This window comes from Pteropus medius, unplaced genomic scaffold, assembly GCF_902729225.1.
Source record: "Pteropus medius unplaced genomic scaffold, Ma_sr-lr_union100, whole genome shotgun sequence".
Lineage (NCBI taxonomy): Eukaryota > Metazoa > Chordata > Mammalia > Chiroptera > Pteropodidae > Pteropus > Pteropus medius.
In genome coordinates this window covers 29661397-29677748 of record NW_024340696.1, presented here as the reverse complement: position 1 = coordinate 29677748, position 16352 = coordinate 29661397, and the positions used below count along the sequence as shown (strand labels likewise).

The 16352-nt window shown below is 36.0% G+C and overlaps 1 protein-coding gene across 4 annotated transcripts in view; it reads left to right on the top strand.

Annotated features, from left to right (window-relative positions):
* The window catches only part of LAMA4 (laminin subunit alpha 4), a 127590-nt gene that overhangs the window by 29172 nt on the left and 82066 nt on the right, over positions 1–16352 (top strand). For all 4 annotated transcript variants that reach the window (XM_039870634.1, XM_039870649.1, XM_039870629.1 and 1 more), the window contains exons 3-4: positions 7153–7254; positions 13843–13967. In XM_039870634.1, coding sequence (XP_039726568.1) covers positions 7153–7254; positions 13843–13967 — 227 coding nt within the window. The remainder of the gene's footprint in view (positions 1–7152; positions 7255–13842; positions 13968–16352) is intronic.

The window sequence follows — 16352 nt, the reverse complement described above, 5'->3', positions numbered from 1 at the left end:
ATTTTGACACTTTGAGTACGGTTTTGTATGTGAACAATCAGGACTTGTTAAGCCCTAAGTGAAAAAATGTAAAGCCAAAAGTTATTAATAGCTTAATTCAGGACCGTTTTGCACCCTAGACACTTTATCTTTTATTTTTATAGCCACAGAAAAAAATAGCTTGTGAGCTGCCTACCTATGTAATAAATTCATATATTCTCAGAAGTCGCTCCTCTCCAGCAAAAGCTCAATTGATATTTTTTGAATAGATTAAATTGACCTATTGGTCCCACTGAAGGTCCCTGAATAATATCTGATTCTTGAGTCTGCTCAGTTTTAAGCAGATGGACGTCAGCATTGTGCAAGACCCATAGACACAAAGCAAAGACACACAGCTCTAGCTCCCAAGTGAGCATAACAGGCAATATTAAAGTGACTAAATTTTAAGCTGACTTATTTACTAAAACAAAAAATGGAATCCACTAAAACTAAAGCTAAAATCATTGCTGCCTGGAAACAAAAAAAAACCGTGGATTCGTAATGTACACAAGAAAACGAAAACCTAAGCTGGAAAACAAAGATAACTGACTGTGAGCAGTTAAATTCAAAGAATATTAATTTGGAAGTTAGCAATGACTCCAGACCAAGTGAATGAATTCAGCGTTTTCATTTGTTTGTTTGTTCGTTTTTTAATGCTTTCTACATCGAGCCTCAGTAAATAAAAGCAAAAGTTGATGAAGGAAAATTCTAGAAGTTAATTCAGAAAGCAATAGGAGCCAATATTTGTAAAATGTTTGTAGATCCTTGGTTGAAGATACAATGCAAATATCTATTCTAATTATAGGTCAAATCCTATTAGAATAGGTCTCAGGGCTGTAAAGTGTTTACTTTGTAATGGAATTTTGTTTTAATTCATTGTTGTTTGTTGAAGCTGGAGATTAGGTTCTGATTTTTTTTGAGATATAAATACCTACTCAGAGATCTCGAAATGTCTCATACCCTTAGGTGACAATTTCAGGCTTCTCCTAAATCCAGTAAATTTTTGCCATTGTCAGTTTTTGGCTGGTTTGTTTTAATGGGTGTTTGGGGACCTTAAATTTCTAGAGAATGCTATTAAATTAGTCAATCAGTATTTTTAACAGAAATTCTGAAGCTCTCAGAAATTTAATATCCATGCAAAAGTAGTGGCTTGCAGCCAATTCATTAGCTCCTCGGTGACAGTGTTTGGAAAACACTGTGAGATTTGGGGGAAAATTTTCAACCTAAACTGGTATTACTTAGCTCAATACTCACTTTATTTAATAACGCCAACTGACTTTTAGAAGTTTGCCCCACCTAAAGGATGCATACTGGACATGATTTAAGAATTTTAAGAAAATTTAAAAGTTTTCTGTATAATGACAATACCATTAGTTTAAGTCTAGTGTTCTCAGGATGAATTCTTCAAATGAGGACAAAAATGATCAATCAGCTGTATAAATGTTACCTTCTTTATTGAAAAACAATCTTACTTCATTATAATTATATCTTATAAAATCATTAATAGTTATGATTATATGATGGACCTCTGGATATAATGCCTTTTGCAATGATATCAACATATATTGTCATTCCCAGTTCCTTTGAATGTAATTGGCATGTGGATTATACCACATTAAAGTTCCATCTAATTCTAGTTTCTATAAAATACAAACTTAATCAAGTTGCACATACATTGATTTTTACTCCAAGCCAGACATCACACTAATCATAACAAAGTAAGCAAATGGAAACTTTTACTTATTCTTCAAAGCAGAAGTAAATGTTACTGATTAATCTAATCTTAGTGTTAGCACAGGAGGCAAGCTGTAATAATAGAGCAGCTTAATAATGGAGAGCTATAAAAAGTCTACAAATGATTTAATGGCAAGTAATTAATTGATTAAAATGAAATAGTTTAAAATATCCCTGTTTAAGTGTTTTCATATATTAATGACTTTATACATTTTTAAGCATGTATCTATCCATTTTAAAAAAAATTTTTTCTGGGGTTTAAAGGAGGAATTTCACATTTTTTATCCATTTCCACTTGCTTTGGAATGTTTGTAAGAGCAAAAATTTGGAAATAAGCTAAATGCCCAACAAGAAGGGTTTGGTTAATATGTAGTAATGGTATACCAGATGGTTAAGAAATCCAATTTGAGAGTCAAACAAAGAATCTAAATGCTGGGTCCACCACTTCTTATCTGTGTTACTCAGTCTGAGTAAAGATTTCTGTAAGCTACAGACTCATCTATAAAATGAAGATAATAGAACATACCTCAAAGGGCTCTTGTGGGGTAAAATAAGAGAACTCTACAATATGACTAATGCAGTGACTTAAACATGGTATATTTTATGTTCGATTAATTAAACTTTGTTTCTCTATCTATCTATTTATGAGGTCCAGCATATCATAGTAAAAGAAAAAATAAGATTTGGATCAGTCTGAACCTCTTACAAAGCTATGTAACATTGGATACATTCCTAATTTTCTCTGAACCTCAGTTTGTTAATTTCTAAAAAACATGCAGGTTGTTATATCTAATTCACAGAGTTGTTATGAAGAAAAAATATCATAACATGGATAAAGCACTTATCGCAATACTTGTGGTACATAGGCCTTCAATAAGTGGTAACTAAATTATAATTGTCGTCCTCATCATTATTATTATCAACGTTTTTAAAGACCATAGCACCATCTCAGAAGGTACAAATCCTCTGAGCACTCTCTGAGATCAGCCTCCCATGTGTTTATACAGTTGTCTGCTGTGGGTCCATCTTCTCATGTGCCCAAGAGGATTCAGTGTGGCGCTGAAAAATTGATTGTAAGACTCCTTCTCTTGCTCACGTACACAAATGTATACACAAACACCATCTTTGTTTAATAAATTCTGGTGCCTATTCTAACAGAAAGCAGATAGATACTATTTTAAAAATTTATGGGAAAACTATTTAGCTTCTGCAGCCCTCTAAAAAGCACAAGTCTTAGAATTATTTAGGGAAGAAATTGTTAACCAACGGGAAAACTAAAAAAAAAAGGTCCCTGCTTTTATTCTTGAAAATATACACCTTTTAATAATGCAATATAGGTCAATTTCTCCAGTTCCTATAGAATTTCAAAAAGAGATAGTAAAAACTAACAGAACTTTATGGGGGGAAAAGTGAGAAACGTTTCTACATTTTAAAAAACACCTTAAATCGTTCTTCCTTGAGGATACTCAAACTTTCTCGAACCCCTTCACAATTTACCAAGGCATCTTCTCTACAACACAAGGTGGTAGGGGTTCAGAACAGGCCTCCCCAAAATGTGACACTTTAGCACAGAAATTCTTTTGAGCCAAAGACAATCAAGACACTGCAAGCCCATGATGAAATTTTACTTTTCCCTTACAGAATTTAAATTAAGAACCTTGCCCATAATAAGAGTTACCACCAGAAATAACCTTTTATGAGCTATCTGTAGGGCAGGGTGAATTTCTAATTACTGAACATCTGCTATTGTTATCCTGAGCATGACCTTCCTTCCCTCTAAAGCCCCAAGGTGCCTTACCTCACTCATCCTTAGCTCAAAATGTCATATATCCCTCATTTTCCCTTTCTGTCTCTGTACCTCTCATGTACACAGGGTCTCTGACTCACTCACAAATGTGGGGTTTCCATATACGTTTGTAATTAAATTTGGTTATTTTTTCTCGTTAATCTGTCTCATGTTAATTTGATTATTAGACCAGCCAAAATAAACTAGACGGATAGAGGAAAGTTTCTTCCTCCCCCAACAAGGTCCAAGGTATCCAAGTTCATGGGCTCTACTAATGGCATCATAATCTCCCCTTGCCCAGGGCTTCTATTAGCCTATGTGGTATGTGAATTTTTAAATGATGCCTCCCTTCTGGATAGTTGAATTAGAAACAATAATCCTTTCAGGTGTAAAAAACCCAGCAGGAAAGGAGTTACCCAGGTTTCCCAACCTCACGTTCTCGGCAGGGGGCCAAATGACTGCTCCCTATAACCTTATCCCTGCCTCCCTTTTTCTTCCTGTCTCTCACAGTATAAGAGACCAGAGCCAAGTCATCCTTCAAACAAAGTTGGAACTGTAGGCTGGGGAGTGGATAAGTGGATAATGACAGATTCTCAAAGTGAAGTCTCCTCCTAAACCTGGCATAACATAAAAATTTCATCTTGCACACCATCCAGTCTAGGCAGCGACTGCCTGGACTGTGCTGAGAAAGATAGGAGACCAAATCCAGCACTAACAGAGAGCAGCGGGTGGACTAGCAGTATAAACCAATGGTTTCCAATAGCGCATATGCCTCAGCTTTCATATCCTGATCCAAACCATTAAAATCACAAGCATTCATTGTGCAATTAACATGTACCAGGGACTGTGAGTGATGCTTCAAAGTAGTCCATCCAAACCCAGCTGCACACTGAAATGTTTGGGAGACTTTTAAAAATGCAAATCCTTTGTAATTTTCTGTTAATCTAAAGCTATTTTAAAATATAAATTTTACCATTTTTTTTGTTGTTTTTTGTTTGTTTTTTCTATGTTGTAACAATTTTATTTTTGTTTTAAAAAATGAGTCTTTTAATTGAGCCAGGACCTCAGGGATATAAGGGATTAACCACCACCATATTCAACATGATGCATTTATTCAGAGCAAATCTTAATTTTCTTTGTCTTCTTCAGAAGAAAGAGCTGCAGGAAATGCCTAAAAGACTTGAAGTGATATCAATTTAAAATGCTTTTACTGAAACTTAATTCCTTGGGCTATAGGAAGGTCTTTACTATAGGTGATGGGACAAGTGTATCGTTTCATGTACTATTTCCAGGCGTCACTACCAGACTCCCTGCCACCACCAGTGTGCAAATACACCTCCAATCTCTGCTCCACTCATTAGAACTCATAGAAACCAGAATGGTGGCTACAGAGCCTGGGAGTGGAGGAAAGGGAGAGAGATTGGTCAAAGGGTATAAATTTTCAGTTATAAGATTAACAAATTCTGGATATCTAATGTACAGCACCATGATTATAATTAATAATACTATATTATATACTTGAAAGTTGCAAAGAGATTAAATCTTAAATGTTCTCACCACAAAAAAAGAAATGTAATAATGTGACATGATGGAGATGTTAGTTAATGCTGTAGTGGTAATCATTTTGCAGTATATACGTGTATTAAATCAACATATCGTACACCTGAAACTTACTCAATGTTATATGTCAATTATATCTCAATAAAGCTAGAGGGAAAAGAATTAATTAAAATAAGTAAATTTTTAAAAATACAATATTTATCTTATAAAAAATAGAGATTCTTTGACTTTACCATCAGAATTAATGAATCAGAAGGTCCCCAGATGTCTGTAATATGATCATTTAGAGAGCTTAGAGATAACTCTCTTGGAGGCTACTGAGATGACTACTACTAAGCCCCTCGCTACTCTTATCCACGCCTCTTAAAATTAAAACCCTCCTCTTGTCAAACTGCAGGCAGAAACACATTCATGCATCATCAAGTCAATTTTATGTCTTATGACTAGCATATAGTTTTAAAAATAATAGAATAAAATGAGTAAGTTTAAGATACATGGCACATAGTAAGGGTAATTATTGTTTTGTGGATCTTTTTTCTGAAATGTATATTTAACTCAGAAAAAAGGTATATATATATATACGTATATATGTATGCGTATACATATACGTATATATGTATGTGTATATATGTATATAACACACTGCATCACAATAAAAACATGTATTTTTAATATTTTGAAACAAAAATCAAAAACCTGAAATTAGTTGGTTTAAATTAAATGTTTTCTGCTGCAATTTTAGCACTTTTTCCTCTCTTTTGTTGCTGATTGGAAGCTGGGCAAATGGCTTACTGTTAACAACAAACTCCATTATAAACTATAAATTGGTTCTCTCTCAGCCTTCTCTCTCTCACTTAGTAAATGGAATTTCTTGACTTTTCTTTATGGACAAATGTCATTATACTCTATTAAACTTTATCCAAATGGAATATATTAGATTTTAGTTTTAGGATCCAAATCTGTGGTATTTTATACTGTCAATAATGTCTAGTGGTTTGTTTGTTTTTCTTCTTTACAGAGAAAAAAGCAAAAGGAAATGTTTTTGCATAACTGTCAAAGGGCTTCAGCCAGACATAATGAAAAGTTACCTGGTAGCCAAAACAGTACAAACTACAATGGTCAGTTTGGAGGGAGAAGAGGATGTGATGTGAAATCTACTCTGTAGATTTGGTGGAAACAACCCAGATTCTTATCTGTCTGGAATTCTTTAGCTGTAAATCTGTCTAGTACACCAGGAGTGGACTTCCAGGTTTATAAGGCCATTTCTGCCTTATATCATTGAGATATTCTGAAGAAACATAAAATACATACCTATAAACCAATAGCTTAAACCAGGAACAATCTCACAAAGTTTCTCAGCTGAAGCACTAGTGACATTTGGGGTGGGCAATTCATTGCTGTGCTGTAGGACTAATGCATTGTAAGATGGTTTGACATTGACATGACCCACTTAGCACCTCTGGGTCTAGTGATCTCATCACTAGAATGAAAGAAAATAATGTGTTCCTCACAGAGTTATGAGGGATAAATGAAACACATGAACGGTACCCACACAGGACCTGCCCTTTAAAATTTTAGGATCTGAAAAGATAGAATTTTTAAGAGCCCAAGTTTATGAAAGAAAGACACAGCTCTAAGTTGTTATGCCATAGTCAATAATTTCTGAAGCCATAAGTTTTTATTTATAGAGAGCATGATGTAGTTCTTTTACCCTAATAGTCATGGTTTTGTTTTCTGTTTTGTTTTTTGTAAGAGAACATCAGAAAATTTCTTCTTTTTTACTGTCACATAAAATCTTCCTATTCTTCCTTACAGTAATGGGACAATGTTAAAGATATTTCTATTTTCCTGAATGGTGAAAGAAGAGGGAAAATATATAGAACAAAAATAATGGATATATATCATCTATCACTGGATGGTAGTATAAATATTTTAGTATGTTTTGTAAAAAAATATTGAGATAGTTTAATAATCATCTCCTCATACTTCTCAGAAAATATTAACCAAAATTGATCTTTTCAAGAATGAAAATGCTTTTGTTGTGTCTGTTTCAGAAATGTGGTGCCGGATTCTTTCTCTCCCAGTCAGGAGAATGTTTGCCCTGTGACTGTAATGGGAATTCCAACGAGTGCATGGACGGGTCTGGATTCTGTGTGGTAGGTCGCGGGCACTTCTCACTTCTCGCATGTTTCATTGGTCCTTTGCATCTTGGGTGGGAATTAAATATTCTTCCTGGACGTCTGAGCTACCTAGGAGCAAACGGCTCATCAAGCTCTTTTTTACACTTTACCTTTCCCTGTAAAACACCTCATATAAACTGCTTATAATTATAAGTGGCCACCAAGGCATGTGTCTGAATATGCATGTCCTCCTAGAGGTAACTGCTTCGCCACCCTCACAGTTGGCTTCCTGCTATGGGCCAATGAGAGATTGAAAATAGTACACATAAGAGAAAATCATGCATCCAAATTCTTCTGTAATAGTATAGTTTGCCATATGTTTGGCTTCATTCCACATAACCTGGGAGAATAAAACAGTTGTTTCATAGCCTGTTTTACAACTTTATGTAGTCAGGTCTATAGATCAAAATTTGTTAAAAGAAAAAAAAAGGTTTGAACCAAATCGCTAATAAAAATGAAACTCCGGCCTTGTGGTCTTTGTAATTCTGTGTTCAAGTCCCCAGAAGACTTTTTTTTCCCCTCTTAACTAAAAAGAATTTAATAGACTGTTCTTCAGTGAAACATCAGAGAGACTTATGAAGGAGACTTAGAAGCCTTTTAGCAAAATCGACCTGCTACATATTTCTCATTTTCGTGGAAAGGATTGACAATTTAGTGAAAATGGGAATTGAAATGTTTACCAAAAGTAGCTTCAGTAGAAATCAGAGGAGGCATTTTTAAAGACTGATGCCCTAAGATCATGTTTTCCTTCATGAGCTATACTACTAGTAGGAAAATTAGATTCTTCAAGAGAGGCAAAAGAGGCTTTCCAAAACACCAATAGTTTTTTCTGCATTAGGTACTAGAATACTTAATTAAATGTACCTATTTACCTCAAAGTAAGCATAATTATTCTTATTAAGCAGATAATTTTGATTATAAGTGGTCTGCAAGATGTGTACACGAGGTGTTATTTTACTCATGATTTACATTAGGATGCATATTAGAACGTTTTCATTTATTTTAAACCTACCGGTTGCCATTTTTCTACAGACAGAGAATTCAGTGCCAACCACTAAAGGTTGCTCTCTTTGTGATGTTTGTTTAGTCCTGGAATTTCTGTTTTCCCCTTCCCCCATCTTCTTAAATAACCATTACATTCAGGATGTCCTCTGTAGCAGGGTAGGCACATGCAGCTGCCAAAATCTACCCCTTTCTAATGCTTCCATCTCCGGTTTCCTGTTATTTTAATCCCAGTGACATTTGAAAAGAAAATCCCATGAATGCATTTGAACTAATAACGTACAGCTCTGATAGTATGACCAATTAAAGTTTCTTTGTTATTTGGTTTATTAAAATATAAGTCAATAGGGACTGGCAAGCCTATCAGCTGCTGTTAGATAGTCAATAAATTGGAAAACTGAAATAAATTAAAGGGCAACAAGTCCCTCTCCTTGTTGCTATGGAGAACTATGGAGAACTATGACAAAGCCACTCTTGCTGACAATGACATTGTCAGAATAGAAGCTATCGTGTTTTTTTCTCTGCCTAGATGCAAGCTTTTGAAGGGTACAGTCATCGTGTAATTTCATAGTTCCTGGGGCATATAAAATTCTAATAAAATTTGAGAATTGGCTACCGTGTAAACATTTACATGCACACTCACGGAAGTTGCCAATCTTCCTGCAGTTGCTTTGTTTGAAGACAGAGCATTTTAAAAAAAGAGAGAAGAAATAACCATTGTATTCATCTTAAAGGTGGTTCCACGCCCGCCACCCTACCTGAAGGGAAATACTTTTTCTTCCCCCAATTAAAGTAATATATGCTTAATGTAAAAAACACAAACAAAACAACAAAGCATATATATACTACACATGAAATCCAAATAAAAATTACCCACAATCTTATCTCCCAGAGCTAAACATATATTCTTATAAATTTAATTTAGAAAGACAAAAAATATTTAATTTGTATTTAATTAAGTGCAAGTGAGGGAGCAGAAGAAGTTTGTCAATATAGAAAGAATATGCTGCCATTTTATTAGCAAATATATGGTCTATGGTGTCAAACTCATAATTTTCTATTTCCTTTCCCCATCTGTATTCCAGCCATCTGATCAAGCAGGGCCAGTTTCTCAACTCCTTCCCTGTAGCCTCAGCTCATTCCTGGTTCTCAAGGAGCCAGAAAAGAAGGAGCGACTCCACACAAACACTTCTTTGCAGAGTTTCAATCAGTTGTTACTGTTCACCTGGCCTAACTCACATCTCCCTTTTTCCATAAGCAACCAAAAATAAAAAGCCCTCTATTATCTCACTTTGTTTCACTTTGCTTTTATTTTAAAGGCTTATAATTCCTTTACCTTATCCTTCCTCAATTGTTTCTAATTCTTCCTCCATCCCAATGTCCAATTTCAATTTGATCTTATATTTTACAGACTGATTTTAAGGAACTAAGTCATTTGACAATAAAATGTAAAGTAGACCAAATTATGTTACCATTTTAGACATATCAAAAAAACTTAGAGATTTCTTCACAAGAGGAATGCTAACTTTTCAAATACAGAATGGTGGCTAAGTGAAAGTAGCTTAACTAATGAAATCCGACATGTATTGGGTGTCCTTCCAAAAAGCCACCTTACATTTTATCAGAACTGGAACACATTAGGCAAGATTCTCAGCTGGGTCACCTAGTCAGGGCCTCGAAGGCCAGCAACTCTAGTGGACATGGCAGCCTGTCAAAGAAAGCTTCAGAAGGAGGCATGACAAAAGATTGAAGGGGAAGAAACATGAAGAAGCAGACAGGTAGTAGGAATGTCTGCTCCAGGCTCTTTCCGTAATGTGTCTTCTTCACTAGCAATAGAGACATCTTTCAAAAACACAACCTAATCAAGTTATCCGCCTTTCTAAAATTGTTCCAGAGTTTCTACCCCAGCCCCACTGAGCTTCTCACTGCCACCTAAACTCACTCTGTACTCTCACACTCTGTGTCTGAACTTGTGTTCCCCTGTTCTCTGCCTGGAAGTTCTTGCTCATCCCTCAAGGCCTAGTTCAAATGTCACTGCCTCCATTAAACTTTTCCAGTTTTCTCAGCAAGAGCTAAAACCTTTTACTCCTCTCTGTTCCACAGCAGGAATGTACTTTATGCATTCCTCAGTCAGAGCACCAATGTGCTATGTTATTCTGTTTATCTCTGTTTCCTTCACAAGTCTATGAGCTACTGAAAGGCAGGAACTGGCTCTTTATTTTAGTAACAGTCACAGCTAATTTTTATGATATCAGTTTAATCTAGATTCATTAAATGAATGAACGAATTGGTAAATGAAATAACTAACTTAAATGCAAAAACCTTTGATTTTATAATTTATGAAACACTTGGATTACTTTTTATTTAAGTGAAATGTATTGTCTGTTAAGCTAGAGACTCAGGCTCAGGTCCAATGCTAGGTAACTAGCAAACAGTGGTTCCTATGTGAGGTGTTTCTTTCTAGACTCTTGCTTCTCAAAGTACAGGCTAGACCAGCAGCGTTGGCTATACTTGGAAGCTTGTTAGAAATTCAGACATCCAATCATAAACCCAGATGTCCTCAATCAAAATCTGCATTTTTACAGGATGTCCAGGGCATTTGTGTGCACACTGAAGTTTTAGAAGCACTGATGTAGACAGAGCAGCAGTTTTCAAACTTTTTGATCCCATGAGCCCTTTATACTCATAAGAATTAATCAAGTTGCCTAAGAGCTTTTGTTTGTATGGATATATCTATCCATATTTTCTGCACTAGAAGCCAAAAATGTTTTTGTAATATTTTTCTATTAATTTATTTGAAAATAACAATAATAAATACATTGCATGTTAACATTTATGTATTTAGAAAACATAAACATATTTTACAAATTAAAAATACATATAATGTCTGACTTAATAGAAGGCAGCTGGATCTCATATCTGATTCTGCATCAATCTGTGCTGATATCTCATATAATGTAGCCTCGGGAGAACTCCACCTTACACACATGAGAAAATGAGAGTGCAAAAGAAAAATTAAATCTTAGTGTTGTTATAAAAATACTTTTCTCCTGCCCCTACATACTTTGAGAACCACAAACTTGATAGATATTCTTGCATAAAGGCTGTGACAAACCACAGAAAGCCTAACCTGATTCTTTCAGGCCTTCTTCTAAATTATGCGATTGCTGTGGCCAAGTCAGTGAGACTCATTTCTCATGTGAAAGAGACATAGCTGGTGCTCAAATGTCATTCCTAAAACATTACCTGCAATAGATTGTCTAGATGCAGCTTTCTTAACCACTGACCAAAGATTCAGAAAGCTTTTTTCATTTTCAAGTTGTCAGATGTATTTAAAAATAAACTGTTCCCCTACAACAACACACTCATTGATTGTTGTCATTTTTGTTTTCTGTTTTTAAATGGCAGAGTATTGAAGGTAAAGGGATATTTACAGTCCAGAGTAATAGATTTTCAGAGCTAGAGGAAACCTTATAGGCCATCTGGTCTAGATCCTCATTTTACAGATAGGGAATAGAGACGCAGAAATGTCAAGGGACTTCTTCAAAGTCGACCAGCTAGAAAATAGAAGAGCTCGTCCTTGCCTCCAGCATCTCTCTGCCCATCTCCCAGACTTCACATCAGTGTCTTTTAGAGGATTTCATAACAAACTCTTTAAAAGGAGGCAGATGAGGAAAGTCAGTGTTTGCACTCTGAGCATTTAGAGGTCAGAGAGATTTGGTGGCTTTGCCCTTGAGGGTAATTGCTCCTCATGGCTGCCATGGCAGAATTAAGCCCTGACAAGGAATCCAAAGCATCTGTTGAGCCATAAGGGGACAGAATTGGGAATTAGCTCATTTTTTGCAGCTTAATGGGTACTTCAGACACAAAGAATGGCCTGCACAGATGGGCTTCGTCTGTCCAAAAAGGACTCAGACAAATTTGACTTCAGCCTACAAGTAGCCCTGCCAGATTGCTTATGGCTTAGATTCCTGGTAGCTGGGCAAGGCTCATTGGTAGCTGGGCAAGGCTCATTAGTTTCCCTAGCGATGAGAGATTGCCACCAGCTTTTAGCTGGTGTTGGGTTAATTTCCTTTATTTGCTCCAGTCGCTAATTGACTAATTCACCCTTTTTCACTTTTTCTTTTATTATTTTTCCCAAAAAATATTTACCAATGGCTAACTTAGCACAAATCACAGTATTAAGAACCATGAGAGAACTATGTTAACATCCTGTACTCTGCACATCATACTTTATTTTTCAGAGTTTCTCACTGATCTGCCAGTCAGTCTGAACTGAATTCTGTTGGAGAAAAATAGTAACTTACCTTAGAATTATTGTGAGAATTAAATTTGTTAATCAATGTAAAATGTTCAGAGGAGGGCCTCACTGTTATTTTATTTTGAACTTCAATACAGAACATAAAGACAAAAGATCTCAAAGTTTAGTTTACTGCTGCTCCATCTTGCCTTCCTCAGGCTTCCTCCACAGAGCACTGTTTGGGAAAAAAGTTATTCTGTTGAAGCTTTTGTGCATGGGTCTTATCAAGAGAATTGATCGTACAGGAGGGTGCCTCTTCAATGGCTTTCTAATTCTAACAGTACAATTTTTCACCAAAAAATCCTATTCAGCCTTTATACTCCGGTGAAAGTAAAGTTGAAAATATAGTGCTGATGGTGTTGCCTTGTGCACTCCAGTCCAGTTCAGCTGGAGAAAACTACCAGTGGACTGGCATCATTGCCTCCTATGGAGTAAGAGTCAAAAATTAATCCATCAGATGGACAAAGAGCTTGAGTACTTACTCCGTTTGAGTTGATGGCAGTACAGTGGTGAAAGACAGGCTGGGAGCAGACGATAACAGAACAATGCAGGTAGTAGAAGGTGGGGAGCTTCAGGGAATAATTCTTGGAAGTTTTGAGACCTGGTAAAGATTTTGAATGGTGAGTAGGCATTCCAGGCAGAAGAATCTGCCTTTCTTTTTTGTCCTTTCTAAAATTCTAATTATCCGCACAACAAATGGAGATATTGTATAAAATAAACCAACTTACTATTTCTTATATGTCACCATCCAAGATACCAACCCATTATCAAAATATTCTTTTTCTACCTCCCACTCCACTTATGCTTCAGTATGACACATTTTGTTCTTCTAAGTTCAATAAACCCTAAATTGTCCCCATTGTCATGGGGAAGCACCAGGGAGATATTTATATTTTTATTTAATAGTTATTCCAAGTCAGTAAGCTGATGCTTCTTCAATATCTAGCATTTGATCATTCTGATTATCGCTCTGAATTGAAATAACTAACTGATGAATAATCCTCTTGATATACAAATTCTAAAGAGAGTTCAATGCTGCTAGTGCACAGAGAAGTCCAAGATGAAGTCATGTACCATTGTCCACACTTTCTAGCATTTACCAGGGCCAATGTATCTCCTTTTTGCTGATCACTACCCATGCACACCATCTATTCTGTCAAGCCCGACAACTTTCTTTGTTAGAGGTATTTTGGGTTCCCAGATTTACTGTGTATAAAATTTCTTTTGTGTTCTTGTCAACTTTCTTATTTTTTATCTTATAGCACTGCCAGCGGAACACGACAGGAGAGCACTGTGATAAATGTGTAGATGGTTATATTGGAGATTCCATCAGGGGACCACCCCAGTTCTGCCAGCCATGCCCCTGTCCCCTGCCCCACGTGGCCAAGTAAGTCTTAAAGGAAGACGGTCTTTTCTACTGCCTCTCCCCACCTCACTTTTTTTTTTTGGGTGGCGGGGTGGGGGGCTATTCATAGTTCTAAGGTTTTTCTACAGTCAAAAACCGAGTACTTTATGTTGAGATGAGACTGGAAAATATATAGGAAAGGTCTTTAGCCTAAATATAATTTCAGAAAAGTTTATACACTTGCAGTACAGGTGATTACTCTGTTCTCAAAATATTGGGGTGCATAATAAGGTCAGCGAAGTCTCCCAAGTTTTATAAGCAAGGTTAGTCTCATCTTTTCTTGGCTATCTCTTGACCCAGAGATCAACAGATTCATCATAATCCTGTATTTTCGGTAGTAGTGTTTCTTCTGACTCTCACAGAGTAGACATTTCCCTACACGTGGCACCCAACTAGTCTTTTCCATCAGAATTAGAGCACAAATAAACAGAATGCATACTTGAGGCTGATCAACTCAGAAGATTTACAAGAAAATTAATTTTCAGTTCTGGCTATGTTTTGACCTGAGTGAAAAATTAAAGAGAGTAGACACACATCTTAATTGAAATAATGGAATTCTTCTCAGGTACTAATATGTATAAATCCAGTAATCAAGTCATGACTATCCATTTTATTGGCTTGAAAATGACAGATATAGAATTAAAGTGATGTAGTAATGTCCAGTTTTCCAAATTTCAACCAGTACTCCAAATTATCCAGCACTAACTGTGTGTCTTACAATCGACTTAATTCTGCCATTAGCTATCCAGAATTGTGTAGACCCCACATGCTAAGGGCTCAGTCCCACTTCAGTAGCCAGTCACAAATGAGGTCTCCAGGCTTTTCACGTTTCTTCCCACCTAACTACAAAATCACGGATTTCCTCAACCCCCTCAGGTTCAGTAATTCTCTACAATGACTCACAGAAATCAGAAAAGCTCTGTACTTAAAATCAGTTTTATTATAAAGGATACGATTCAGGAACAGCAAAATGGAAAAGATGCATAAAGCATGGTGGGGATGTGGAGATAGGATGGCACAGAGCTTCTATGCACTTGCTCTTCAGGTGTACTACCCTCTCAGAAAATCAATGTGGTCACCAACCCGGAAGCTCCCCAAACCCTATTGTTCAAGAGATTTATCAAAGCTTCGTTGCATAGCCATTATTGATTAAATCACTGGTAATTGAATTCAGTCTTTGGCCCCCGCCTCCACCCCTGTGAGATGGGGGAAGAGGATGGATTGGAAGTTCCAACCTTCTAATCATGTAGTTGATTAGATTCTACTGGCAGACCAGCTTCCATCCAGAAGCTACCTAGGGGTCCATCCAGAGTCACTTCATTAGCATTAACTCAGATTTGATTGAAAGGGACTTGTTATGAGTAACAAAAGACAGTCTTGTCACTCAAGAAATTACAAAGGTTATAAGAGCTCTGTGCCAGGATCAGAAACAACAACAACAAAAAATGTATATATATATTTTTATTATACCACAACTGGAAAGAATAATAAAAGTGTTTTGGCACATAATATCTGTGTGATCTCAGACATGGTCTCACTTTCCATGAGATTTGAGGTCAAGGAGACTAAATTCCAATCTTGGCTCCATTCCTTTACCTGCTCTGGATCTCAGTTGTTTTTTTTTTTTTTTTTTTTTCGTTTGGTTTGGTTTGGTTTGTTGTTGTTATTGTTATTGTTATTGTTGTTGTTTAGTAAATCAAAACTGGTATGAGGATCTGCCTCATAGGTTTGGACTAGGATAATATTTGTGGAGCATTTGGGTTGGTGCCTTACACATAGAAAGATGTATGATAAATATTGGCTTTAGTAAAAACATATTTTATATTTTTTCTAACATATTTTACTTACTCTATGTCAGGCACTGTTCTAAATGTTTGGCTATAACATTTAGTTGATAGCTGTTGTAAAAATTAAATTAAACGATGCATATAAAATAACTAAAAATAAGGCCTGAATATCTGCCACACACACACACTTTCTTATAAAGAGAAAAGAAAAAAAAAAAATGACCACCAAATGTCCCCTTATTTTTTTCCTTAATTGAACAGCAGTATCGACTAACATTTCACCTAATAGCTTGTGATTTATTCAAATCCTCTGATGGGTCTGACAGTCAGTGAAGAAGTCAGATGTTTTAGAGCCTCATCTTTCTTTAGAAATCATTAAACTGCCTCAGTTTTTGCTTTGTGATTTTTCATGTTCGATGGTATTTATAACGTGCAAAATGGATGGTACTGAGAGTGAGAGTAGAAAAATCAAACATTAAATGTTCTGTTCTTTCCACTCAAGTGTGTCCTGATTTCTGAGCTTCCTTTGCCTCATCTAGGTGTATTCTTTTGTTGTTCATTAACATTCTGCTCTCAAACA